Source organism: Nerophis ophidion, linkage group LG28 (assembly GCF_033978795.1).
Source record: "Nerophis ophidion isolate RoL-2023_Sa linkage group LG28, RoL_Noph_v1.0, whole genome shotgun sequence".
In the NCBI taxonomy this organism is placed as follows: domain Eukaryota; kingdom Metazoa; phylum Chordata; class Actinopteri; order Syngnathiformes; family Syngnathidae; genus Nerophis; species Nerophis ophidion.
In genome coordinates, this window is record NC_084638.1 from 3,010,976 (window position 1) to 3,038,799 (window position 27,824).

At 42.7% G+C, this 27,824-nt stretch overlaps 1 protein-coding gene across 1 annotated transcript in view; it reads left to right on the forward strand.

Annotated features, from left to right (window-relative positions):
• Positions 1–27,824, forward strand: part of LOC133544904 (acyl-CoA-binding domain-containing protein 5-like) — a 72,210-nt gene that overhangs the window by 3,214 nt on the left and 41,172 nt on the right. Inside the window, exons 4-11 of the mRNA XM_061890144.1 lie at positions 1,391–1,463; positions 1,589–1,733; positions 1,826–1,859; positions 5,791–5,954; positions 8,549–8,743; positions 11,660–11,712; positions 19,012–19,153; positions 25,018–25,237. Coding sequence (XP_061746128.1) covers positions 1,391–1,463; positions 1,589–1,733; positions 1,826–1,859; positions 5,791–5,954; positions 8,549–8,743; positions 11,660–11,712; positions 19,012–19,153; positions 25,018–25,237 — 1,026 coding nt within the window. The remainder of the gene's footprint in view (positions 1–1,390; positions 1,464–1,588; positions 1,734–1,825; positions 1,860–5,790; positions 5,955–8,548; positions 8,744–11,659; positions 11,713–19,011; positions 19,154–25,017; positions 25,238–27,824) is intronic.

Consider the following 27,824-nt stretch of genomic DNA (forward strand, 5'->3'; position numbering starts at 1 on the left):
TGCATGTATATATGTGTGTATGTATGTATCTATGCATGTATATACGTATGTATGCATGTACATATGTATGTATGTATGAATGCATGTAAGTATTCATGTATGTATATACGTATGTAGGCATGTATCGATATACATACAGTATGTATGCATATATATACGTATGTATGCATGTATATACGTATGTATGCATGTATATACGTATGTATGCATGTATATACGTATGTATGCATGCATGTATGTATGTATGCAGGTATGAATATACAGTACGTATGTATGCATGTATCTGTATACATATGTATGTGTGTATGTATGTATCTATGCATGTATATAGGTATGTATGCATGTACATATGTATGTATGTATGTATGTATGCATGCATGTAAGTATTGATGTATGTATATACGTATGTAGGCATGTATCTATATACATACAGTATATATGCATATATATACGTATGTATGCATGTATATACGTATGTATCCATGTATATACATATGTATCCATGTATATACGTATGTATGCATGTATATACGTATGTATGCATGTATATATGCATGTATGCATGTATGTATGCATGTATATACGTATGTATGCATGTATATATGCATGTATGCATGTATGTATGCATGTATATACGTATGTATGCATGTATATATGTATGTATATACGTATGTATGTACACATGAATGTATATACTTATGTATGTATGTATGTATGTATGCACGTATGTATATACGTATGTTTGCATGTATGTATATACGTATGTATGCATGTATATACTTATGTATGCGTGTATATATGTATGTGTGCATGTATATGCTTTATATGTATGTATGTATGTACGTATGTAAGTATGTACGCACCTATGTATGTATATATGTACATATGTATGTATGTATGTATGTACGCACGTACGTATGTATGTATGTATACATATGTATGTATTAATATATACGTACGTATGTATGTATGCACGTACGTATGTATGTATATATGATATGTATGTATGTGTATACGTACGTATGTATATGTACGTTAGGTTAGGGAAAAACACAGAGGTTATTTCATCCCTACAAGCCCGTTTTGCAGGTTTCACTGCTCCCTGCTGCTTAATAAATAAATAAAATAAAATCCCCTGACGAGCAGGGAAACCTGCAAAACGGGCTTGTAGGGATGATATGGCCTCTACCCCGGTATTGAGCACTGTATAACTGATAAACCACAGAAACCTCGACTATGTATATATGTATGTATGTATGAATAAATGTGAGTATATATGTGTGTTTGTATGTGCAATGTATTTGACTCCCAGTTCAATATATATATAATAACTCCCACTCTATTATGATATTAATGCTCAGTGTTTGTTCATCCCTGACTTTGTTGTCAGGGATGCATGGAGTTCTTTGGGAAATATGACCAAGGAGGACGCCATGAAGCACTATGTTGAAAAAATCCAGCTGGTACGTTGAATTTCAACGTCATACAAGTCATTGTCATGATGTCACTGCTTTGAATGAAGGATTCATGAATGTAATGAACAACAACGCAATAGCGACGGCAACATTTTGTCCTCGGCGTACGGCAGATTTTGGAGACCATGCCCGTCTCAAATGAAGTCGCCGAGCTGGTGCAGAAGCTCGGCAATTTCTACACGGACGTGTTCGAGGACGAAGGCGAAAGGGATGAGATGGACAGCAGACTTTTCGCAGGGCCCTTTGCACAAAGAGCAGGTATTGTTTTTAACCAGGAGCCTGATTATCAACTTGAAAAGTGTCTTATTTTCTTCCAAAATGTCTTTTTTTCATCTATCTTTATCTTTTAGATGAGCTGCTCACTCCGAGGAAACCTGCAATGGAAGGAAAGTATTTTTACAATGCACTGTTTGCTAAAATAACAGAACGTATTCCGCAGTTTTTGTGTCTCCCCGTCATCTTTTTTGTGGCGGTGTAGCGTGCAAGGACGGGAGTGGAAGAAGTCTCAAAAGATGGCGCCAACTGTTTTAACGACATTCCGACTTTACTTAAATCAATAACGGAGAAGCATCCCCTCATCCGCTGCTCACTGGTGCAATAACAACATTGGAAATGTATAAAAAAGAAAAATTCCTTGGGTGAATAATGTAAACTCACAACACCGGTATGTTTTAGCGCTTTCATGGCGAGTTTACTGACGGAAATAAGTAAGAACTTTACACTACCTTATATTAGGAATGGCAACAGCGGAGAATGAATGTCATAACAAGAAGATAGAGAAAAAGAAGAGGCTTATTGACTATGGGGTCGGCACGGACTACAAAGGCGGACAAACGCAATTTTTCATGATTTATGCAGATCCCAAATACAGATCAGCAGGTACCATTAGGTAAGAAAAGTTGCTTTTGCATAATGTTGTGAAACAAAACGCCTTATACACACCCCATAATAATACTCGTTTGTTTAATGCGCCGACAATCCATCAAGCGGCGCGGCTTCATAGCTTACCAAAGTCGTACTAAAACATATTTGAGCGCCGTGTTTAATGTTCTATATTTTCGATGGAACATATAAAATACTGGTGTTGTTTACTTAAGATTGCCATCAAAGTGTAGTCTACACATATCTCTAATGTTTGACTGCCATCTACTGATCACACTTATCTTTATATCATGTACCAAATAGAATTGCTTCGAGATCGGTGAGCAAAACCAGAATTTTTCCGTTCATTAGGCGCATCGGGGTGTAAGGCGCACGGTTGAGTTTATTGAACCGCATTTTTTTTCATCTATCTTTATCTTTTAGATGAGCTGCTCACTCCGAGGAAACCTGCAATGGAAGGAAAGTATTTTTACAATGCACTGTTTGCTAAAATAATAGAACGTATTCCGCAGTTTTTGTGTCTCCCCGTCATCTTTTTTGTGGCGGTGTAGCGTGCAAGGACGGGAGTGGAAGAAGTCTCAAAAGATGGCGCCAACTCTTTTAACGACATTCCGACTTTACTTAAATCAATAACGGAGAAGCATCTCCTCATCCGCGGCTCACTGGTGCAATAACAACATTGGAAATGTATAAAAAAAAAAAAAATCCTTGGGTGAATAATGTAAACTCACAACACCGGTATGTTTTAGCGCTTTCATGGCGAGTTTACTGACGGAAATAAGTAAGAACTTAACACTACCTTATATTAAAAAAGAAGAGGCTTATTGACTATGGGGTCGGCACGGACTACAAAGGCGGACAAACGCAATTTTTCATGATTTATGCAGATCCCAAATACAGATCAGCAGGTTCCATTAGGTAAGAAAAGTTGCTTTTGCATAATATTGTGAAACAAAACGCCTTATACACACCCCATAATAATACTCGTTTGTTTAATGCGCCGACAATCCATCAAGCGGCGCGGCTTCATAGCTTACCAAAGTCGTACTAAAACATATTTGAGCGCCGTGTTTAATGTTCTATATTTTCGATGGAACATATAAAATACTGGTGTTGTTTACTTAATATTGCCATCAAAGTGTAGTCTACACATATCTCTAATGTTTGACTGCCATCTACTGATCACACTTATCTTTATATCATGTACCAAATAGAATTGCTTCGAGGTCGGTAAGCAAAACCAGAATTTTTCCGTTCATTAGGCGCATCGGGGTGTAAGGCGCACGGTTGAGTTTATTGAACCGCATTTTTTTTCATCTGTCTTTATCTTTTAGATGAGCTGCTCACTCCGAGGAAACCTGCAATGGAAGGAAAGTATTTTTACAATGCACTGTTTGCTAAAATAATAGAACGTATTCCGCAGTTTTTGTGTCTCCCCGTCATCTTTTTTGTGGCCGTGTAGCGTGCAAGGACGGGAGTGGAAGAAGTCTCAAAAGATGGCGCCAACTCTTTTAACGACATTCCGACTTTACTTAAATCAATGACGGAGAAGCATCTCCTCATCCGCGGCTCACTGGTGCAATAACAACATTGGAAATGTATAAAAAAAAAAAATTCCTTGGGTGAATAATGTAAACTCACAACACCGGTATGTTTTAGCGCTTTCATGGCGAGTTTACTGACGGAAATAAGTAAGAACTTTACACTACCTTATATTAGAAATGGCAACAGCGGAGAATGAATGTCATAACAAGAAGATAGAGAAAAAGAAGAGGCTTATTGACTATGGGGTCGGCACGGACTACAAAGGCGGACAAACGCAATTTTTCATGATTTATGCAGATCCCAAATACAGATCAGCAGGTACCATTAGGTAAGAAAAGTTGCTTTTGCATAATATTGTGAAACAAAACGCCTTATACACACCCCATAATAATACTCGTTTGTTTAATGCGCCGACAATCCATCAAGCGGCGCGGCTTCATAGCTTACCAAAGTCGTACTAAAACATATTTGAGCGCCGTGTTTAATGTTCTATATTTTCGATGGAACATATAAAATACTGGTGTTGTTTACTTAATATTGCCATCAAAGTGTAGTCTACACATATCTCTAATGTTTGACTGCCATCTACTGATCACACTTATCTTTATATCATGTACCAAATAGAATTGCTTCGAGATCGGTAAGCAAAACCAGAATTTTTCCGTTCATTAGGCGCATCGGGGTGTAAGGCGCACGGTTGAGTTTATTGAACCGCATTTTTGTTCATTCTGTCTTTTATGGTTGTTCCAAGTCAGAACCCTAGGGGCGGACTACTCCCCTTCTATACATCAGTTGGTAGAATAATTTTATAACTCGAGCATAAAAAAACACAACACTCGCGAGGCTGCAATCAGGGCCCGAAAAAGCTGAGGGTCGCCCCGCTTGTTGCTTAACCTCTTAAAGCCCAAGCTGTTTGTTTATATACTTTTTTTATTTGCCTTTGTTATTTAGGCCTATTGGACCCTAATTCGTATAGAAACTAAAAATCATCTTTTGATATGATGTACTTAGTCCATAAGTACACAAATGTGTACTTCATGTTTAGTGACATGCTAATTCTTTTTTTTTACATTTTTTTCCCCTAAATTTTCATTGTATGTTATACTCTTCTGACACCACCAGATGGCAGTGTCCACATAAGTGGCCATAAGACCCCAATTCAGTAGTTGAAGCACATATTGATACATTTACAAAAATGAAATAAAATATTGGTTAAAAATTGCCCAAAAATGTATCGCATCACTAAGTGTGAGGGTTTTTGCATTTTATTCAATTCTAATTATGGCACAAAAAGCACACATCCTATGGTAGTAAAATAAGTGTAAAAGGTAAATGTTATTGTTTTATTATATTGCAATTGTAGTTTTAATGTATTGTTGTTACTATTATTTTACTAATTCATATCCATTGTTCGTTTGAATTAATTTTAAGGTTGAGATTTGGTGGTAGAATAAATATTTGTGTTTTTAAATAAATGAATAATCGTGTTATTAATCGTAATTTCAATAATCGTGAGTTGAAGACATGTAGTTCTTTGTTAAGGTTTAACCTCTTAAAGCCAAAACATGCTTTTTTTAATTTCTCTTTGCTATTTGGGCTTTTTGGACCCCTAATTAGAATAAAAACTAAAAATCATCTTTTGATATGATATACTTAGTCCATAAGTACACAAACGTGTACTTCATGTTTAGTGACATGCCAATCTTTATTTTTACACTTTTTTTCCCCCAAATTTCATTGTATGTTATACTCCTCTCACACCACCAGATGGCATTATAAGTGTCCACATAAGTGGCCATAAGACCCCAATTCAGTAGTATACAGCATTTTGGAAATAAGAGCTAAAAGTTGTTGCGTGTATTTATGTTGGTTCTCGTGTCCCTTTTACAGGCTACGGAGATCTGTGGAATGATATACAGGACGTTCAAGAAAAGGAGCGTGTTAGCAGCGTGAGCTTCGATCCGGGCCAGGATGCTAATGAATATCTGGGAGAAGAGGACATACGCGAAGAAAATGAGACTGACAATGATGAAGACAAGTCGGATCACAAAGGTACTACTAGTGGGTCATACTTGGGTTACTATCCCAGACGTGGAATACTGTTTCCCGTACATTCTGCAATGTGTGGTGGCCCATCACAAATTCGCCACAAGTACAAACCCCGAAACCAGTGAAGTTGGCACGTTGTGTAAGTAGTCAATCAAAACCGAATACAATGATTTGCTCATCACACGCTTATTTGGAACATCCCACAGGTTTAAGAACAACATTTCTCAACGAGCTGTTGCAAAAATTTAGGGATTTCACCATCTACCGTCCGTAATATCACCAAAGGTTTCAATGAATCTGGAGAAATCACGAGGCCGTGACCTTCGATCACTCAGGCAGTACTGCATAAAAAAAACAACAACATTGTGTAAAGGATATCACCACATGGGCTCAGGAACACTTCAAAAAACCACTGTCAGTAACTACAGTTGGTCGCTACATCTGTAAGTGCAAGTTAAAACTCTACTATGCAAACCCAAAGCCATTTATCAACAACACCCGGAAACGCCGCCGGCTTCGCTCGGTCTGAGATCATCTAAGATGGACTGATGCAAAGTTGAAAAATGTTCTGTGGTCCGACGAGTCCACATTTCATATTGTATTTGGAAACTGTAGACGTCGTGTCCTCCGGAACAAAGAGGAAAATAACCATTAAGACCGTTATAGGCGCAAAGTTGAAAAGCCAGCATTTGTGATGGTATGGGGGTGTATTAGTGCCCAAGGCGTGGATAACTTACACATCTGTGAAGGCACCATTAATGCTAAAAGCTACATACAAGATATGGAGCAACATATGTTGCCATCCAAGCAACGTCATCATGGACGCCCCTGCTTATTTCAGCAAGACAACGCCAAGCCACATGTCACAACAGGGTGGCTTCGTAGTAAAAGAGTGCGGGTACTAGACTGCTGAAAGGTACATACAGGTTTTGGAGAAAAATATGTCGCCATCCAAGCATGGTCTTTTTCATGGACGCCCCTGCTTATTTCGGCAAGACAATACCAAGCCACATTCTGTACGTGTTACAACAGCGTGGCTTTGTAGTAAAAGAGTGCGGGTACTAGACTGGCCTGCCTGTAGTCCAGACCTGTCAAGTGTAAAAAAACTAACAACATTATGATTTGTACATTTTCAGAAAGTGCTTGTTCTATTTTTAAACGAAGAAAACAATCTGAATTTGTTATTATTAGGGACCGAATGTCCCTTTGGGACAGAGGACCCTATTGTATTGCTAAGGTTTTATTATTATTATACCGCCGCCTCTTTGAGCTGTAATTTGACCCCCGTAACATGCTTTAAAACTCACCAAATTTTACACACACATCCGGACTGGTAAAAATTGCGATCTAATCAACAAACCAAAACCCAAAACTCAAAATTGCGCTCTAGCGCCCCCTAGGAAAAAAACAAACAAAACTGCTTGTAACGTCTGTTAGGAATGTCGTAGAGACATGAAACAAAAACCTCTATGTAGGTCTGACTTAGACCTAGATTTCATACACCAACCTCCTTCAGCAAAAGTCAAAAGGAAGTTGGCAAAAACCCTTCAAAACAAAAGTTTCCAAAAAATGTCATTTTTGCCTCTTTGAGCTGTAATTTGACCCCCTTAAAATGCTTCAAAACTCCCCAAATTGGACACACACATCAGGACTGGCAAAAATTCCAATTGAATGAAAAAAACCAAAGCCCAAAACTCAAAATTGCGCTCTAGCGACCCCTAGGAATAAAACACTGACAAAACTGCTCTTAGAAAAAAAAACAGACAAAACTGCTTGTAGCTTCCGGTAGGAATGTCGTAATGACATGAAACAAAAACTTCTATGTAGGTCTCACTTAGACCTACATTTCATTTCTTTACATCCTTCAGCAAAAATCGACGTAAAGTTGGCAATTACCCCTTCAAAACAAAAGTTTTGTAAAAACCCGTCACCTTTTTTCAAACATTATCTCCTCTGAGCGCGTTTGTTGTGTCGGCTTCAAACTCACACAGGAAAGAGATAGAACGCTTCTGATTAAAAGTTGACGAAAGAGTTTTTGTAACTGCTCCGGTTTTGATTTTACGAGCCTTCAAAGAACCGCTGCGCTGATGCTGCTGTGCTGCTGCCGTCTCAAGATGGCCGCTTAAAAGCAGGAAGCACCAGCGTGACCACACGATGCAGAGAAGGTAGGTACTGTGCGGGTAAAGATATATTGACTGGGTGAAAGAAGGAGGCACCAGTTAGACTCCAGGATACAGAGAAGGTAGGTAATGTGCAGGTAAAAATGTGTTGTCTGGGTGATGGCAGGAAACACCAGCGTGTACGGGTGACAGAAAGAAGCACCAGTGTGACCCCAGGATGCAGGGAAGGTAGGTAATGTGCAGGTAAAGGTATGTTGAATGGGTAAAGGCAGGAAACACCAGCAAAAGTCGGTCCGGTCCATCACTGCTTGCAGCTTAAATTTTGTAAGTTATCATGCCGTGATTTTACCAGTCCGGCCCACTTGGGAGTAGATTTTTCTCCATGTGGCCCCCGTTCTAAAATGAGTTTGACACCCCTGGTTTAGGTGGATAAAGGCCATGTCCGTAATCATGATTCCTTTCCTCCCGTTTGACTAGAGTGGAGCCTTGAGGAGAAAGAGTGGCGATGTGACACCAGGACTTACAGCAGCGGCTTGGAGCTGAGCATGTCCTCCTCCACTAACACCCACAGCTCCCTCAACAGCGAGGTGGAGGAGGAGGAGCTGGTGTGCTTTACTGAGCCCAGCATACGTTGTAGCCCTGCCGACATGCGATTTAATGGACCTGTGAGCGGTAGGATTGTATTTGTATTATTTTCAAGTATTGCCTATATTACACAATACACACACCCAATGGTTGTCAATATATATGTATATATATATATATATACATATATATGTTCCATCTTGCCCTAAATGTTTGCCATGCTATGTGAGTTTTTTTCCTTGGACCCAGTCTGGACCCCTCCTGAGGGTCTAGCCTTAGACTAATTTTTTTTTTACTCCCCCCCTCCTCTCCCAATGTCACCTTCCCTCCTTCCCTGCTTGCTCTCTGCGTCCTGTCTTTGTCTGAACTTACCATGTCAAAATGTTTGCCATGCGTTGTGAGTTTTTTTTCCTTGGACTCAGTCTGGACCCCTCCTGAGGGTCTAGCCTTAGACTGATATTTTTTTTACTCCCCCCCTCCTCTCCCAATGTCACCTTCCCTCCTTCCCTGCTTGCTCTCTGCGTCCTGTCTTTGTCTGAACTTACCATGTCTAAACGTTTGCCATGCTATGTGAGTTTTTTTTCCTTGGACTCAGTCTGGACCCCCTCCTGAGGGTCTAGCCTTAGACTGATATTTTTTTTACTCCCCCCCCTCTCTCCCAATGTCAACCTCCCTCCTTCCCTGCTTGCTCTCTGCGTCCTGTCTTTGTCTGAACTTACCATGTCTAAATGTTTGCCATGCTATGTGAGTTTTTTTTCATTGGACTCAGTCTGGACCCCCTCCTGAGGGTCTAGCCTTGGACTGATGTTTTTTTTTAGTCCCCCCCCCCCTCTCTCCCAATGTTACCCTCCCTCCTTCCCTGCTTGCTCTCTGCGTCCTGTCTTTGTCTGAACTTACCATGTCTAAATGTTTGCCATACTATGTGAGTTTTTTTCCTTGGACCCAGTCTGGACCCCTCCTGAGGGTCTAGCCTTAGACTGAATTTTTTTTTACTCCCCCCCCCCTTAGACTGAATTTTTTTTTACTCCCCCCCCCCTCTCTCCCAATGTCAACCTCCCTCCTGTCCTGCTCGTTCTCTGCGTCCTGTCTTTGTCTGAACTTACCATGTCTAAATGTTTGCCATGCTATGTGAGGTTTTTTCCTTGGACTCAGTCTGGACCCCTCCTGAGGGTCTAGCCTTAGACTGATATTTTTTTACTCCCCCCCATCTCTCCCAATGTCACCCTCCCTCCTGTCCTGCTTGCTCTCTGCGTCCTGTCTTTGTCTGAACTTACCATGTCTAAATGTTTGCCATGCTATGTGAGTTTTTTTTCCTTGGACTCAGTCTGGACCCCCTCCTGAGGGTCAAGCCTTGGACTGATATTTTTTTTTAGTCCCCCCCCCCCCATCTCTCCCAATGTCACCCTCCCTCCTGTCCTGCTTGCTCTCTGCGTCCTGTCTTTGTCTGAACCTACCATGTCTAAATGTTTGCCATGCTATGTGAGTTTTTTTCCTTGGACTCAGTCTCGTTGTACTTGTGCAATGACAATAAAGATCTATTCTATTCTATTCTATTCTATTCTCTCTCTCTCTCTCTCTCTCTCTCTCTCTTTCTCTCTCTCTCTCTCTCTCTCTCTCTATATATATATATATATATATATATATATATATATACAAACCCCAAAACCAGTGAAGTTGGCACATAAATAAAAACAAAATGCAATGATTTGCGAATCCTTTTCAACCTAAATTCAATTGAATAGACTGCAAAGACAAGATATTTAATGTTCAAACTGGAAAACTTTGTCATTTTTTGCAAATATTAGTTCATTTGGAATTGGATGCCTGCAACATGTTTCAAAAAAGCTGGCGCACGTGGCAAAAAAGACTGACAAAAGTTGAGGGATGGATGCTCATCACACGCTTATTTGGAACATCCCACAGGTGGACAGGCTAATTGGGAACAGGTGGTTGTTGCCATGATTGGGTATGAAAGCAGCTTCCATGAAATGCTCAGTCGTCCACAAACAATGACGGGGCGAGGGGTCACCGTTTTGTGAACAAATGCGTGAGCAATTTGTCGAACACTTTAAGAACAAGATTTCTCAACGAGCTATTGCAAGGGATTTAGGGATTTCACCATCTAAGGTCCGTAATATCATCAAAAGGTTCAAAGAATCTGGAGAAATCACAGCTCGTGGCATCGAATGCCCGTGACCTTGGATCCCTTAGACGATACCGCATCAAAAACTGACATCAGTGTGTAAAGGATATCACCTTTTTTGGGGACGGCGTGGCGAAGTTGGGAGAGTGGCCATGCCAGGAATCTGAGAGTTACTGGTTCAGGCTTCACCTTCTACCATCCGTTGTGTCCTTGGGCAAGACACTTCACCCTTGCTCCTGATGGGTCCTGGTTAGCGCTTTGCTTGGCAGCTCCCGCCATCAGTGTGTGAATGGGCTCCTTAAAAAGGGGTAAAAATGTGCTATACAAGTACAACCATTTACCATTTTACCACATGGGCTCAGAAACACTTCAAAAAACCACTGTTAGTAGCTACAGTTTGTCGCTACATCTGTAAGTGCAAGTAAAAACTCTACAATGCAAAGTGAAAGCCGTTTATCAACAACACCCAGAAACGCCGCCGGCTTCGCTGGGCCCCGAGCTCATATAAGATGGAGTGATGCAAAGTGGAAAAGTTTTCCGTGGTCTGACAAGTCCACATTTCAAATTATTTTGGGAAACTGTGGACGTCGTGTCCTCCATAAACAAGAGGAAAAGAACCATTCGGCTTGTTCTAGGTGCAAAGTTGAAAAGTCAGCATCTGTGATGGTATGGGGGTGTATTAGTGCCCATATCATTGTATTCTGTTTTTATTTACAAATTATACAACATGCCAACTTCACTGGTTTTAGGTTTTGTGTATATATATATATATATGTGTGTGTGTGTGTGTGTGTTAAAAAAAAAAATATATATATATATATATATATATACATACTCTATATATGTATGTCCTCCTGCAGATTCTGATCATGAGGAATTTTGTGACTCCAATGAGCATCGAGCCGTGGACAAGGTTAGTTCCAAATTATATCATTACTTGACATAATGTGGGAAATTTGCCTTTTATAAAAAAATAAAATAAGCTGGCGTACCCCATAATTTAAAAAAAATGCTACACTCGACCATGTCAATAATAGTTCCCACTTTTTTTGCTTGCAGTTTGTACTTAAAGTCGACCTATGATGAATTTTGTATTTTCTGAATTATTAATGTTACAATGTTGGATACTTCGGCGTCATAGCTTACCAAAGTCGTACTCAAACATTTTGATAGATTTTTGAGCGTCATGTGGAATGGAACATATAAAATTTTGGTGTCCTTTTACTTGAGTCATATTGCAGTCCACATGTATCTCTTATGTGTGACTGCCATCATATTGCAGTCTACACGTATCTCTTATGTGTGACTGCTATCATATTGCCGTCTGCACGTATCTCTTATTTGTGGCTGCCATCATATTGCAGTCTACATGTATCTCTTATGTGTGACTGCCATCATATTGCAGTCTACACGTTTCTCTTATGTGTTACTGCCATCATATTGCAGTCCACACGTATCTCTTATGTGTGACTGCTATCATAGTGCAGTCTACACGTATCTCTTATGTGTGACTGCCATCATACTGCCGTCTGCACGTATCTCTTATTTGTGGCTGCCATCATATTGCAGTCTACATGTATCTCTTATGTGTGACTGCCATCATATTGCAGTCAACACGTATCTCTTATGTGTGACTGCCATCATATTCCAGTCCACATGTATCTGTTATGTGTGACTGCCATCATATTGCAGTCAACACGTATCTCTTATGTGTGACTGCCATCATATTCCAGTCCACATGTATCTGTTATGTGTGACTGCCATCATATTGCAGTCAACACGTATCTCTTATGTGTGACTGCCATCATATTCCAGTCCACATGTATCTGTTATGTGTGACTGCCATCATATTGCAGTTTACACATATCTCTTATATGTGACTGCCATCATATTGCAGTCTACACGTATCTCTTATGTGTGACTGCCATCATATTGTAGTTTTCACATATCTCTTGTGTGTGACTGCCACCATATTGCAGTCTACACGTATCTCTTGTGTGTGACTGCCATCATATTGCAGTCCACACGTATCTCTTATGTGTGACTGCCATCATATTGCAGTCTACACGTATCTCTTATGTGTGACTGCCATCATATTGCCGTCTACACGTATCTCTTATGTGTGACTGCTATCATATTACAGTCTACACGTATCTCTTATGTGTGACTGCCATCATATTGCAGTTCACACGTATCTCTTATGTGTGACTGCCATCATATTGCCATCTACACGTATCTCTTATGTGTGACTGCCATCATATTGCCGTCTACACGTATCTCTTATATGTGACTGCCATCATATTGCCGTCTGCACATATTTCTTATGTGTGACTGCCATCTACTGGTCACACTCACCATTACACCATGTACCAAATAAAATGGCTTCGAGGTCGGTAAGCACAACCAGAATTATTCCGTACATTAGGCGCACCGGTTTATAAGGCGCACTGTCGAGTTTTGAGAAAACAAAAGGATTTTAAGTGCACCTTTATAGTCCATAAGATACGGTAACTCAAATTTTTAATGCATAAAGGAATGAAGGGATTCAAGTCCATTTTAAAAGATTGAGAAACCAGTTCTCTTTGGAAATGTACTTGCTTTTAAATTGCTTTTAAATGGAATTATTGTCTTCCTTTTTTTTCTCTTTCTATCCCCTCCTGCGCCGGCCCTCCTGCGCCAAATGATAATATAAATACATGTAATAAAGTCAAATACAAATAATGCAAAAAGAAAAGTATCTTACACTTCTGTTTTGTAAAGTAAATCTGAACAGCCGATGTGAGCATCGACATCAACTACAGTGGGGCAAAAAAGTATTTAGTCAGCCAGCGATTGTGCAAGTTCTCCCACTTCAAATGATGACAGAGGTCTGTAATGTTCATCATAGGTACACTTCAAATGATGACAGAGGTCTGTAATGTTCATCATAGGTACACTTCAAATGATGACAGAGGTCTGTAATTTTCATCATAGGTACACTTCAACTGTGAGAGACAGAATGTGAAAAAAACATCCAGGAATTCACATTGTAGGAATTTTAAAGAATTTATTTGTAAATTATGGTGGAAAATAAGTATTTGGTCAACCATTCAAAGCTCTCACTGATGGAAGGAGGTTTTGGCTCAAAATCTCACGATACATGGCCCCATTCATTCTTTCCTTAACACGGATCAATCGTCCTGTCCCGTTAGCAGAAAAACAGCCCCAAAGCATGATGTTTCCACCCCCCATGCTTCACAGTAGGTGTGGTGTTCTTGGGATGCAACTCAGTATTCTTCTTCCTCCAAACACCACGAGTTGAGTTTATACCAAAAAGTTCTATTTTAGTTTCCTTAACACGGATCAATCGTCCTGTCATTCTAGCAGAAAAACAGCCCCAAAGCATGATGTTTCCACCCCCATGCTTCACAGTAGGTATGGTGTTCTTGGGATGCAACTCAGTATTCTTCTTCCTCCAAACACGACGAGTTGAGTTTATACCAAAAAGTTCTATTTTGGTTTCATCTGACCACATGACATTCTCCCAATCCTCTGCTGTATCATCCATGTATCCATTTTGGTATAAACTCAACTCCTCGTGTTTGGAGGAAGAAGAATACTGAGTTGCATCCCAAGAACACCATACCTACTGTGAAGCACGGGGGTGGAAACATCATGCTTTGGGGCTGTTTTTCTGCCTAGGGGACAGGACGATTAAACCGTGTTAAGGAAAGAATGAAGTAAGATTTTGAGCCAAAACCTCCTTCCAGCAGTGAGAGCTTTGAATGGTTGACCAAATACTTATTTTCCACCATCATTTACAAATAAATTCTTTAAAATTCCTACAATGTGAATTCCTGGATTTTTCTGTCCCTCACAGTTGAAGTGTACCTATGATGAAAATGACAGACCTCTGTCATCATTTTAAGTGGGAGAACTTGCACAATCGCTGGCTGACTAAATACTTTTTTGCCTCACTCTATATGATTGGCCTGAGACTTGGACAGGACAAAAAAATTAATAAATAAAGGAAATTTAACTTGCGGCGTGCACTATGCACTGTAGCTGCCAGATGGCAGTAGAGTGTTGGATATCTTTAAACATGTGGCGATTCCAACTTTGACAGTGGCGCTTTCCATCATTTTCAGCAGACTGCATTAAAAATAGATTTAAAGGCCTACTGAAATGAGATTTTCCTTTTTGAACGGGGATAGCAGGTCCATTCTATGTGTCATACTTGATCATTTCGCCATATTGCCGTATTTTTGCTGGAAGGGTTTAGTAGAGAACATCCACGATAAAGTTAGCAACTTTTGGTGGCTAATAAAAAAAAAGCCTTGTCCGTACCGGAAGTAGCAGACGATGTGCGCGTGACGTCACGGGTTGTGGAGCTCCTCACATCTGAACATTGTTTACAATCATGGCCACCTGCAGCTAGAGCTGTTCGGACCGAGAAAGCGACAATTTCCCCATTACTTTTGAGCGAGGAAGAAAGATTGGGGTGGCATAGCTCGGTTGGTAGAGTGGCCGTGCCAACAACTTGAGGGTTGCAGGTTCGATTCCCGCTTGTGCCATCCTAGTTACTGCCGTTGTGTCCTTGGGCAAGACACTTTACCCACCTGCTCCCAGTGCCATCCACACTGGTTTAAATGTAACTTAGATATTGGGTTTCACTATGTAAAGCGCTATCCATCCATCCATCCGTTTTCTACAGCTTATTCCCTTTTGGGGTCGCGGGGTGCGCTGGCGCCTATCTCAGCTACAATCGGGCGGAAGGTGGGGTACACCCTGGACAAGTCGCCACCTCATCGCAGGGCCAACACAGATAGACAGACAACATTCACACACTAGGGCCAATTTAGTGTTGCCAATCAACCTATCCCCAGGTGCATGTCTTTGGAAGTGGGAGGGGCCTATCCCCAGGTGCATGTCTTTGGAGGTGGGAGGGGCCTATCCCCAGGTGCATGTCTTTGGAGGTGGGAGGAGCCTATCCCCAGGTGCATGTCTTTGGAAATTGGGAGGAAGCCGGAGTACCCGGAGGGAACCCACGCATTCACGGGGAGAACATGCAAACTCCACACAGAAAGATCCCGAGCCTGGATTTGAACCCAGGACTGCAGGAACTTCGTATTGTGAGGCAGATGCACTAACCCCTCTGCCACCGTGAAGCCCGAGGAAAGCGCTATATCAATATAATTCACTTCACTTCACATTCGTGGATGAGGAAATTCAGAGTGAAGACATGGAAAGAAAGAAAAAAAACAGCGAGGTCAGTGAGAGAGATTCGGATGTTTTTTAGACACATTTACTAGGATAATTCTGGGAAATCCCTTATCTGCTATTGTGTTGCTAGTGTTTTAGTGAGTTAAATAGTACCCTAAGGTCGGAGGGGTGTGGCCACGGGTGTGTTGACCCAGTGTCTCTGAGGGAAGTCACGCAGCTGTAGCAGGACGCATGCTCCGCTGATGTCTCCGGTAAGAGCTGACTTATTACCACAATTTTCTCACCGAAACCTGCCGGGATCCATGTTCGCTTGACCGCTCTGTTCCATAGTAAAGCTTCACCTCCGGGAATTTTAAACAAGGAAACACTGTGTGTTTGTAATAATAATTAATAATAATAATAATAATGGATTAGATTTATATCACGCTTTTCTGTTGTTAGATACTCTTAGTGCTCACAGAGAAGTGGGAACCCATCATTCATTCACACCTGGTGGTGGTAAGCTACATATCAATCAATCAATGAATGTTTATTTATATAGCCCCAAATCACAAATGTCTCAAAGGACTGCACAAATCATTACGACTACAACATCCTCGGAAGAACCCACAAAAGGGCAAGGAAAAACTCACACCCAGTGGGCAGGGAGAATTCACATCCAGTGGGACGCCAGTGACAATGCTGACTATGAGAAACCTTGGAGAGGACCTCAGATGTGGGCAACCCCCCCCCCCTCTAGGGGACCGAAAGCAATGGATGTCGAGCGGGTCTAACATGATACTGTGAAAGTTCAATCCATAGTGGCTCCAAGACAGCAGTGAGAGTCCCGTCCACAGGAAACCATCTCAAGCGGATCAGCAGCGTAGAGATGTCCCCAACCGATACAGGCGAGCGGTCCATCCTGGGTCCTGACGAGCGGTCCATCCTTGGTCTCGACTCTGGACAGTCAGTACTTCATCCATGGTCATCGGACCGGACCCCCTCCATATGTAGCCACAGCTGCCCTGGGGTAGACTGACGGAAGCGTGGCTGCCAGTTTTGCACCTACGACCCCCTCCGACCACCACTTATTATTCATTGCACCGGGGGCAAAGGGTGAAGTGTCTTGCCCAAGGACACAACGGCAGCGATTTGGATGTCAATAGTTGGGAAGCGAACCTGCAACCCTCAGGTTTCTGGCACGGCTGCTCTACCCACTACGCCAGGGGTAGGGAACCTATGGCTCTCGAGCCAGATGTGGCTCTTTTGATGACTGCACCTGGCTCTCGGATAAATATTTGCTGACATTGCTTAACACGATAAGTAATGAATAATTCCGCTGGTAATCATAAAAAAAAATGTTCAAAATATAAAACATTCTCATGCATTCTCATCCATCCATCCGGTTTCTACCGCACCTGTTCAAGAAGTTGCATTAATGGTGAGAAGTATTTTTTTATTTTTTTTGGTTAGCCTCAAAGTAACAATGTTATTCAAAAAAATAAGAGACTTCATCCATCAGCCATCATCTTCCGCTTATCCGAGGTCGGGTCGCGGGGGCAGCAGCCTAAGCAGGGAAAACCCAGACTTCCCTCTCCCCAGCCACTTCGTCTAGGTCTCCCCGGGGGATCCCGAGGCGTTCCCAGGCCAGCCGGGAGACATAGTCTTCCCAACGTGTCCTGGGTCTTCCCCGTGGCCTCCTACCGGTTGGACGTGCCCTAAACACCTCCCTAGGGAGGCGTTCGGGTGGCATCCTGACCAGATGCCCGAACCACCTCATCTGGCTCCTCTCAGATGTGGGCAACCCTCCCCCTCTAGGGGACCGAAAGCAATGGATGTCGAGCGGGTCTAACATGATACTGTGAAAGTTCAATCCATAGTGGCTCCAAAACAGCAGTGAGAGTCCCGTCCACAGGAAACCATCTCAAGCGGATCAGCAGCGTAGAGATGTCCCCCAACCGATACAGGCGAGCGGTCCATCCTGGGTCTCGACTCTGGACAGTCAGTACTTCATCCATGGTCATCGGACCGGACCCCCTCCACAAGGGAGGGGGGGACATAGGAGAAAGAAAAGAAGCGGCAGATCAACTGGTCTAAAAAGGAGGTCTATTTAAAGGCTAGAGTATACAGATGAGTTTTAAGATGAGACTTAAATGCTTCTACTGAGGTAGCATCTCGAACTGTTACCGGGAGGGCATTCCAGAGTACTGGAGCCCGAACGGAAAACGCTCTATAGCCCGCAGACTTTTTTTGAGCTCTAGGAATCACTAATAAGCCGGAGTCTTTTGAACGCAGATTTCTTGCCGGGACATACGGTACAATACAATCGGCAAGATAGGCTGGAGCTAGGACACAACTGAGAGCTTTGCCTTCCGGCTCAGCTCCTTCTTCACCACAACGGATCGGTACAACGTCCGCATTACTGAAGACGCCGCACCGATCCGCCTGTCGATCTCCCCATCCACTCTTCCCTCACTCGTGAACAAGACTCCTAGGTACTTGAACTCCTCCACTTGGGGCAGGGTCCTCCTCTCCAGTAAAAAAAATTAAAAAATTCTATCGCTCTCACGGAAATACTTTTAAAATTATTTGGCTTGCATGGCTCTCTCAGCCAAAAAGGTTCCCGACCCCTGCACTCCGCCATGCTGTAGTGGGTAGTTTGTGTGGCTAAAGGCTAAAAGCTTCCCACCTACATCTTTCTTCTTTGACGTCTCCATTATTAATTGAACAAATTGCAAAAAGATTCAGCAACACAGATGTCCAGAATACTGTGTAATTAGGGGATTAAAGCAGACGACTTATAGCTAGGATCGGGTTGGAAAATAACCCGAGACGTCAAACGCGACGTTTTCAACACCACACTTTGCAGGAAATTTAAAATTGCAATTTAGTCAACTAAAAAGGCCGTATTGGCATGTGTTGCAATGTTAATATTTCATCATTGATATATAAACTATCAGACTGCGTAGTGGGTCTCAGTAGGCCTTTAACCGTTGGGAGTGACTGACTTTTGATATTTCTCCTTTTTAAGACGCTTCCTACATCCGCCGTATCTCCAGCGAGGGAACAAGAGCTTTGGTTTGAGAGTTCCTCCGCTCTTAAAGCAGAAGATGGTTCCCTCCTCAGAAGGGAGTCCCGCCTTCAAGAACCCCACAACGCGACTTTCAAAAGAGGTAAAAGTCACGCCGCGGAGATTTATGTCGTCAGCTTTTAACTAGGGCTGGCCATGTACTGCTCGCGTGTGTATCGGCTGGGGACATCTCTGCGCTGCTGGTCAGCCTCCGCTTGGGATGGTTTCCTGCTGGCTCCGCTGTGAACGGGACTCTCGCTGCTGACAAGAAAGTTTGATCACATTACGCCTGTACTGTATATACCTTTATATACATATATACATACATATATACTGTATATACCTTTATATACATATATACTGTATATACCTTTATATACATATATACATACATATATACTGTATATACCTTTATATACATATATACATACATATATACCTATACTGTATATACCTTTATATACATATATACATACATATATACATATACTGTATATACCTTTATATACATATATATATACATATATACTGTATATACCTTTATATACATATATACATACATATATACCTATACTGGCTCACCTGCACTGGCTTCCTGTGCACTTAAGATGTGACTTTAAGGTTTTACTACTTACGTATAAAATACTACACGGTCTAGCTCCATCCTATCTTGCCGATTGTATTGTACCATATGTCCCGGCAAGAAATCTGCCTTCAAAGGACTCCGGCTTATTAGTGATTCCCAAAGTCCAAAAAAAGTCTGCGGGCTATAGAGCGTTTTCCGTTCGGGCTCCAGTACTCTGGAATGCCCTCCCGGTAACAGTTCGAGATGGCACCTCAGTAGAAGCATTTAAGTCTCACCTTAAAACTCATTTGTATACTCTAGCCTTTAAATAGACTCCCTTTTTAGACCAGTTGATCTGCCGTTTCTTTTCTTTTTCTTCTATGTCCCACTCTCCCTTGTGGAAGGGGGTCCGGTCCGATCCGGTGGCCATGTACTGCTTGCCTGTGTATCGGCTGGGGACATCTCTGCGCTGCTGGTCCGCCTCCGCTTGGGATGGTTTCCTGCTGGCTCCGCTGTGAACGGGACTCTCGCTGCTGTGTTGGATCCGCTTTGGACTGGACTCTCGCGACTGTGTTGGATCCATTATGGATTGAACTTTCACAGTATCATGTTAGACCCGCTCGACATCCATTGCTTTCCTCCTCTCCAAGGTTCTCATAGTCATCATTGTCACCGACGTCCCACTGGGTGTGAGTTTTCCTTGCCCTTATGTGGGCCTACCGAGGATGTCGTGGTGGTTTGTGCAGCCCTTTGAGACACTAGTGATTTAGGGCTATATAAGTAAACATTGATTGATTGATTGATTACAAATTTTAATCGAAGTTAATCGCACTATTTCTCCGATTAATCGCGATTAACTGCATTGTATACACAAAGCCCAATAATGAATTCAAAAGTAGTGTGTAGTGCACCTTTATTGGAATATTCTCCCACATGAACAAAAGCGCCAAAACATTTGTTGTGCAAACATCATGTCATCTATGTTGCTGCTCCTCGATCTTAGCGCTGCTTTCGATACCGTCGATCATAATATTTTATTAGAACGTATCAAAACACGAATTGGTATGTCAGACTTAGCCCTGTCTTGGTTTAACTCTTATCTTACTGATAGGATGCAGTGTGTCTCCCATAACAATGTGACCTCGGACTACGTTAAGGTAACGTGTGGAGTTCCCCAGGGTTCGGTCCTTGGCCCTGCACTCTTCAGCATCTACATGCTGCCGCTAGGTGACATCATACGCAAATACGGTGTTAGCTTTCACTGTTATGCTGATGACACCCAACTCTACATGCCCCTAAAGCTGACCAACACGCCGGATTGTAGTCAGCTGGAGGCGTGTCTTAATGAAATTAAACAATGGATGTCCGCTAACTTTTTGCAACTCAACGCCAAAAAAACGGAAATGCTGATTATCGGTCCTGCTAGACACAGAACTCTATTTAATAATACAACTCTAACATTTGACAACCAAACAATTAAACAAGGCGACACGGTAAAGAATCTGGGTATTATCTTCGACCCAACTCTCTCCTTTGAGGCACACATTAAAAGCGTTACTAAAACGGCCTTCTTTCATCTCCGTAACATCGCTAAAATTCGCTCCATTCTGTCCACTAAAGACGCTGAGATCATTATCCATGCATTTGTTACGTCTCGCCTCGACTACTGTAACGTATTATTTTCGGGTCTCCCCATGTCTAGCATTAAAAGATTACAGTTGGTACAAAATGCGGCTGCTAGACTTTTGACAAGAACAAGAAAGTTTGATCACATTACGCCTGTACTGTATATATCTTTATATACATATATACATACATATATACTGTATATACCTTTATATACATATATACATACATATATACCTATACTGTATATACCTTTATATACATATATACATACATATATACCTATACTGTATATACCTTTATATACATATATACATACATATATACCTATACTGTATATACCTTTATATACATATATACATACATATATACCTATACTGGCTCACCTGCACTGGCTTCCTGTGACTTTAAGGTTTTACTACTTACGTATAAAATACTACACGGTCTAGCTCCATCCTATCTTGCCGATTGTATTGTACCATATGTCCCGGCAAGAAATCTGCGTTCAAAAGACTCCGGCTTATTAGTGATTCCTAGAGCCCAAAAAAAGTCTGCGGACTATAGAGCGTTTTCCGTTCGGGCTCCAGTACTCTGGAATGCCCTCCCGGTAACAGTTCGAGATGCCACCTCAGTAGAAGCATTTAAGTCTCACCTTAAAACTCATTTGTATACTCTAGCCTTTAAATAGACTCCCTTTTTAGACCAGTTGATCTGCCGTTTCTTTCCTTTTTCTTCTATGTCCCACTCTCCCTTGTGGAGGGGGTCCGGTCCGATCCGGTGGCCATGTACTGCTCGCCTGTGTATCGGCTGGGGACATCTCTGCGATGCTGATCCGCCTCCGCTTGGGATGGTTTCCTGCTGGCTCCGCTCTGAACGGGACTCTCGCTGCTGTGTCTTGGATCCGCTTTGGACTGGACTCTCGCGACTGTGTTGGATCCATTATGGATTGAACTTTCACAGTATCATGTTAGACCCGCTCGACATCCATTGCTTTCCTCCTCTCCAAGGTTCTCATAGTCATTATTGTCACCGACGTCCCACTGGGTGTGAGTTTTCCTTGCCCTTATGTGGGCCTACCGAGGATGTCGTGGTGGTTTGTGCAGCCCTTTGAGACACTAGTGATTTAGGGCTATATAAGTAAACATTGATTGATTGATTGAACACAATTTAAATCAGTCCTTGTTAAACAGTAGCAGTTAAATAGCATATTTGATGAAAATCAACTCCAAAAATGTAAATACAAACATTTAAGCTTATTACCACTGCCAGGGTATTTAAGCTATCTTGTTTGTTATGGAAAATAAATATAATCTGCATACAAATCAATTTTTTTTTTATCAGGGATCTTATGTTTGAAAAACCTATATTATAGGTAGTGGGCTGTTTTAGGGAATTTTTGATCAAATTATCCATAGTAGTGAAGTGAATTATATTTATATAGCGCTTTTCTCTAGTGACTCAAAGCGCTTTACATAGTGAAACCCAGTATCTAAGTTCCATTTAAACCAGTGTGGGTGGCACTGGGAGCAGGTGGGTAAAGTGTCTTGCCCAAGGACACAACGGCAGGGACTAGGATGGCGGAAGCGGGAATCGAACCTGCAACCCTCAAGTTGCTGGCACGGCCGCTCTACCAACCGAGCTATGCCGCCCCAGTAGCAATATTAATAATGTTGTGTTTATTCTGCGTAGTGCACTTAAAATAATTATGTGTGAGGACTGGTGGGCATTGTGATGGCCGGGTTCGATTCCCTCGAGGATGCGCTGACGTGAACACAACAAAGGTAGGATCTTAAAATATTTAACAAAAAAGGGAGCTCTGAACAGAAATACTGGAGCTAATAAAAAGGAAAACCAAAAACGCTAGCATGAAAACGAGGAAGTAAAAATAGACCAACTTAAATAGCACGTTGGCACAAAAGAGAAAACAAATCATCGGTATGTAAACTGGACAAAACAAGTGGCTTAGCGTGAGAGGCTAGCGAGTATAGAAATACTTGCGAGAAAGCGAATGATCAAAATCCAGACGTACGGTGGCGTGAAAGCAAACTATGAACCCAGACCGAATGAACAGAGAAGACTGGCTTAAATAGGTGGGGTGATAATTAGTAGCAGGTGTGCGGGGCGAGACTAGCACAGTATCATGTTGGACCCGCTCGACATCCATTGCTTTCGAGGTCCTCTCCAAGGTTTCTCATAGTCAGCATTGTCACTGGCGTCCCACTGGGTGTGAGTTTTCCTTGCCCTTTTGTGGGTTCTTCCGAGGATGTTGTAGTCGTAATGATTTGTGCAGTCCTTTGAGACATTTGTGATTTGGGGCTATATAAATAAACATTGCGTTCAAAAGACTCCGGCTTATTAGTGATTCCTAGAGCTCAAAAAAAGTCTGCGGGCTATAGAGCGTTTTCCGTTCGGGCTCCAGTACTCTGGAATGCCCTCCCGGTAACAGTTCGAGATGCTACCTCAGTAGAAGCATTTAAGTCTCATCTTAAAACTCATCTGTATACTCTAGCCTTTAAATAGACCTCCTTTTTAGACCAGTTGATCTGCCGCTTCTTTTCTTTCTCCTATGTCCCCCCCTCCCTTGTGGAGGGGGTCCGGTCCGATGACCATGGATGAAGTACTGACTGTCCAGAGTCGAGACCCAGGATGGACCGCTCGCCTGTATCGGTTGGGGACATCTTTACGCTGCTGATCCGCTTGAGATGGTTTCCTGTGGACGGGACTCTCACTGCTGTGTTGGAGCCACTATGGATTGAACTTTCACAGTATCATGTTAGACCCGCTCGACATCCATTGCTTTCGGTCCCCTAGAGGGGGGGGGTTGCCCACATCTGAGGTCCTCTCCAAGGTTTCTCATAGTCAGCATTGTCCCTGGCGTCCCACTGGATGTGAATTCTCCCTGCCCACTGGGTGTGAGTTTTCCTTGCCCTTTTGTGGGTTCTTCCGAGGATGTTGTAGTCGTAATGATTTGTGCAGTCCTTTGAGACATTTGTGATTTGGGGCTATATAAATAAACATTGATTGATTGATTGATTGATAGATGATTGATTGATTGACTGATGAGTGACCATGGTGACAAAGCAAACAGGAAATAAGGAGTCGGAGAAATATACAAAATGGAAAAATAAATAGTGTAGATCTGAGCAGCAGATCGCAACTTTATGACCATATCTAGGAATTGATATGATGGGAATTTTCCGATTGTTTGATGTTATGAGCCAGGGGAAAAAAGAACTACCCTACCCAGCATGCAACAGGAGTGACGCGGTAGCCCGGTTGTGTGTCGCCATGACGACATCTTGTATGTTGTGATATGCACGCTCTGAAAGCAAACGTTAAGAAGTCAGCCAACACTCCTGGTCTGCATTATTCATAAATAGACAGACAACACATATACTCCGCTGCTTCACAGGCCGCTGGATGTAGACGGCAAAGTATTCCCATGCTAGCTAGCACGCCTCATTCAGTCCAAAACGGCCCGATCTATCCACATCCAGAATTGTCTGGCGGTCGTAAGTGACCACGCTGTAAGCCAGCCAGGAAATGTGCAGAATTGTCCGGTATTTTTGCCCAAATGTTCCATCTTTACCAAGAGCCCCTCTACGCCATCTTGTTAAAAAAAGGCGTTAACAAAATAAAAGCATGTAAACAACATACGCAAATGTGCGATAAAATAATTGTCGGCGTTAATAGATGGATGAGTTAACTCGTAATTAACGCATTAATTTGCCCACCCCTACTTTTAACATGTCCCAATTTGGCGGGTTTTTTTCCAGACTCCCCGATGACCGCGTGCAACTCCCAGTCGTGGTCGCCGGCCCGTGACGCCGCGTCGCCGTGCGCAGGCTCCAGCGGCGCTTCCTGTGGGAACGTCAACGAGCAAATCGCCGCGGCTCTGTTCAGGCTGCAGGACGACATGACCCACGTGCTGCACCGCCTGCACACGCTGGAGGAGCTCAGCGTGGCGCAGGTGAAGGAGGTGAGTCCTACAGCAAAGTGTGGATGGTTTAGTGCAGGCGTGTCCAAAGTGCGGCCCGCGGTTAATATTTTACCGGCCCGTTTGCAAAAATTGCAAAATTGATCGTTTTTAAAAAAACATTTAAAAAAAAGTGGAATGAGGTGAAATCTAATGAGGAAAAAGTGGCAATGTTGACACAAAGATGGACCGCTCGCCTGTATCGGTTGGGGACATCTCTACGCTGCTGATCCGCTTGAGATGGTTTCCTGTGGACGGGACTCTCGCTGCTGTCTTGGATCCGCTTGAACTGAACTCTCGCGGCTGTGTTGGAGCCACTATGGATTGAACTTTCACAGTATCATGTTAGACCCGCTCGACATCCATTGCTTTCGGTCCCCTAGAGGGGGGGGGTTGCCCACATCTGAGGTCCTCTCCAAGGTTTCTCATAGTCAGCATTGTCACTAGCGTCCCACTGGATGTGAATTCTCCCTGCCCACTGGGTGTGAGTTTTCCTTGCCCTTTTGTGGGTTCTTCCGAGGATGTTGTAGTCGTAATGATTTGTGCAGTCCTTTGAGACATTTGTGATTTGGGGCTATATAAATAAACATTGATTGATTGATTGATTGATTAGTGCAGAGGTGTCCAAAGTGAGGCCCGCGGTTAATATTTTACCGGCCCGTTTGCAAAAATTGCAAAATTGATAGTATTGCAAGAATAAAAAAAAAAAACATTTAAAAAAGGTGGAATAAGGTGAAATCTAATGAGGAAAAAGTGGCAATGTTGACACAAAGCTGCCATGAATTGCTCCAAAAAAAAAAAAAAAAGGACAAAAAAATCCATGTTATAAGGAGGTGAGTCCTACAGCAAAGTCAATCAATCAATCAATCAATGTTTACTTATATAGCCCTAAATCACTAGTGTCTCAAAGGGCTGCATAAACCACTACGACATCCTCGGTAGGCCCACATAAGGGCAAGGAAAACTCACACCCAGTGGGACGTCGGTGACAATGATGACTATGAGAACCTTAGAGAGGAGGAAAGCAATGGATGTCGAGCGGGTCTAACATGATACTGTGAAAGTTCAATCCATAATGGATCCAACACAGTCGCGAGAGTCCAGTCCAAAGCGGATCCAACACAGCAGCGAGAGTCCCGTTCACAGCGGAGCCAGCAGGAAACCATCTCAAGCGGAGGCGGATCAGCAGCGCAGAGATGTCCCCAGCCGATACACAGGCGAGCAGTACATGGCCACCGGATCGGACCGGACCCCCTCCACAAGGGAGAGTGGGACATAGAAGAAAAAGAAAAGAAGCGGCAGATCAACTGGTCTAAAAAGGGAGTCTATTTAAAGGCTAGAGTATACAAATGAGTTTTAAGATGAGACTTAAATGCTTCTACTGAGGTGGCATCTCGAACTGTTACCAGGAGGGCATTCCAGAGTACTGGAGCCCGAACGTGTGGATGGTTTAGTGCAGGGGTGTCCAAAGTGCGGCCCGCAGTTAATATTTTACCGGCCCGTTTGCAAAAATTGCAGAATTGATCGTTTTTAAATGATAAATAAATGGGTTGTACTTGTATAGCGCTTTTCTACCTTCAAGGTACTCAAAGCGCTTTGACACTACTTCCACATTTACCCATTCACACACTGATGGAGGGAGCTGCCATGCAAGGCGCCAACCAGCACACATCAGGAGCAAGGGTGAAGTGTCTTGCTCAGGACACAACGGACGTGACGAGGTTGGTACTAGGTGGGAATTGAACCAGGGACGCTTGGGTTGCGCACGGCCACTCTCCCCACTGCGCCACGCCGTCCCTAAAAAAAACATTAAAAAAACATTTTAAAAAAGTGGAATGAGGTGAAATCTAATGAGGAAAAAATGGCAATGTTGACACAAAGCTGCCATGAATTGCTCCAAAAAAAAAAAAAAAAGGACAAAAAAATCCATGTTATAAGGAGGTGAGTCCTACAGCAAAGTCAATCAATCAATCAATCAATGTTTACTTATATAGCCCTAAATCACTAGTGTCTCAAAGGGCTGCACAAACCACCACGACATCCTCGGTAGGCCCACATAAGGGCAAGGAAAACTCACACCCAGTGGGACGTCGGTGACAATAATGACTATGAGAACCTTGGAGAGGAGGAAAGCAATGGATGTCGAGCGGGTCTAACATGATACTGTGAAAGTTCAATCCATAATGGATCCAACACAGTCGCGAGAGTCCAGTCCAAAGCGGATCCAACACAGCAGCGAGAGTCCCGTTCACAGCGGAGCCAGCAGGAAACCATCCCAAGCGGAGGCGGATCAGCAGCGCAGAGATGTCCCCAGCCGATACACAGGCGAGCAGTACATGGCCACCGGATCGGACCGGACCCCCTCCACACGGGAGAGTAGGACATAGAAGAAAAAGAAAAGAAGCGGCAGATCAACTGGTCTAAAAAGGGAGTCTATTTAAAGGCTAGAGTATACAAATGAGTTTTAAGGTGAGACTTAAATGCTTCTACTGAGGTGGCATCTCCAACTGTTACCGGGAGGGCATTCCAGAGTACTGGAGCCCGAACGTGTGGATGATTTAGTGCAGGTGTGTCCAAAGTGCGGCCCGCAGTTAATATTTTACCGGC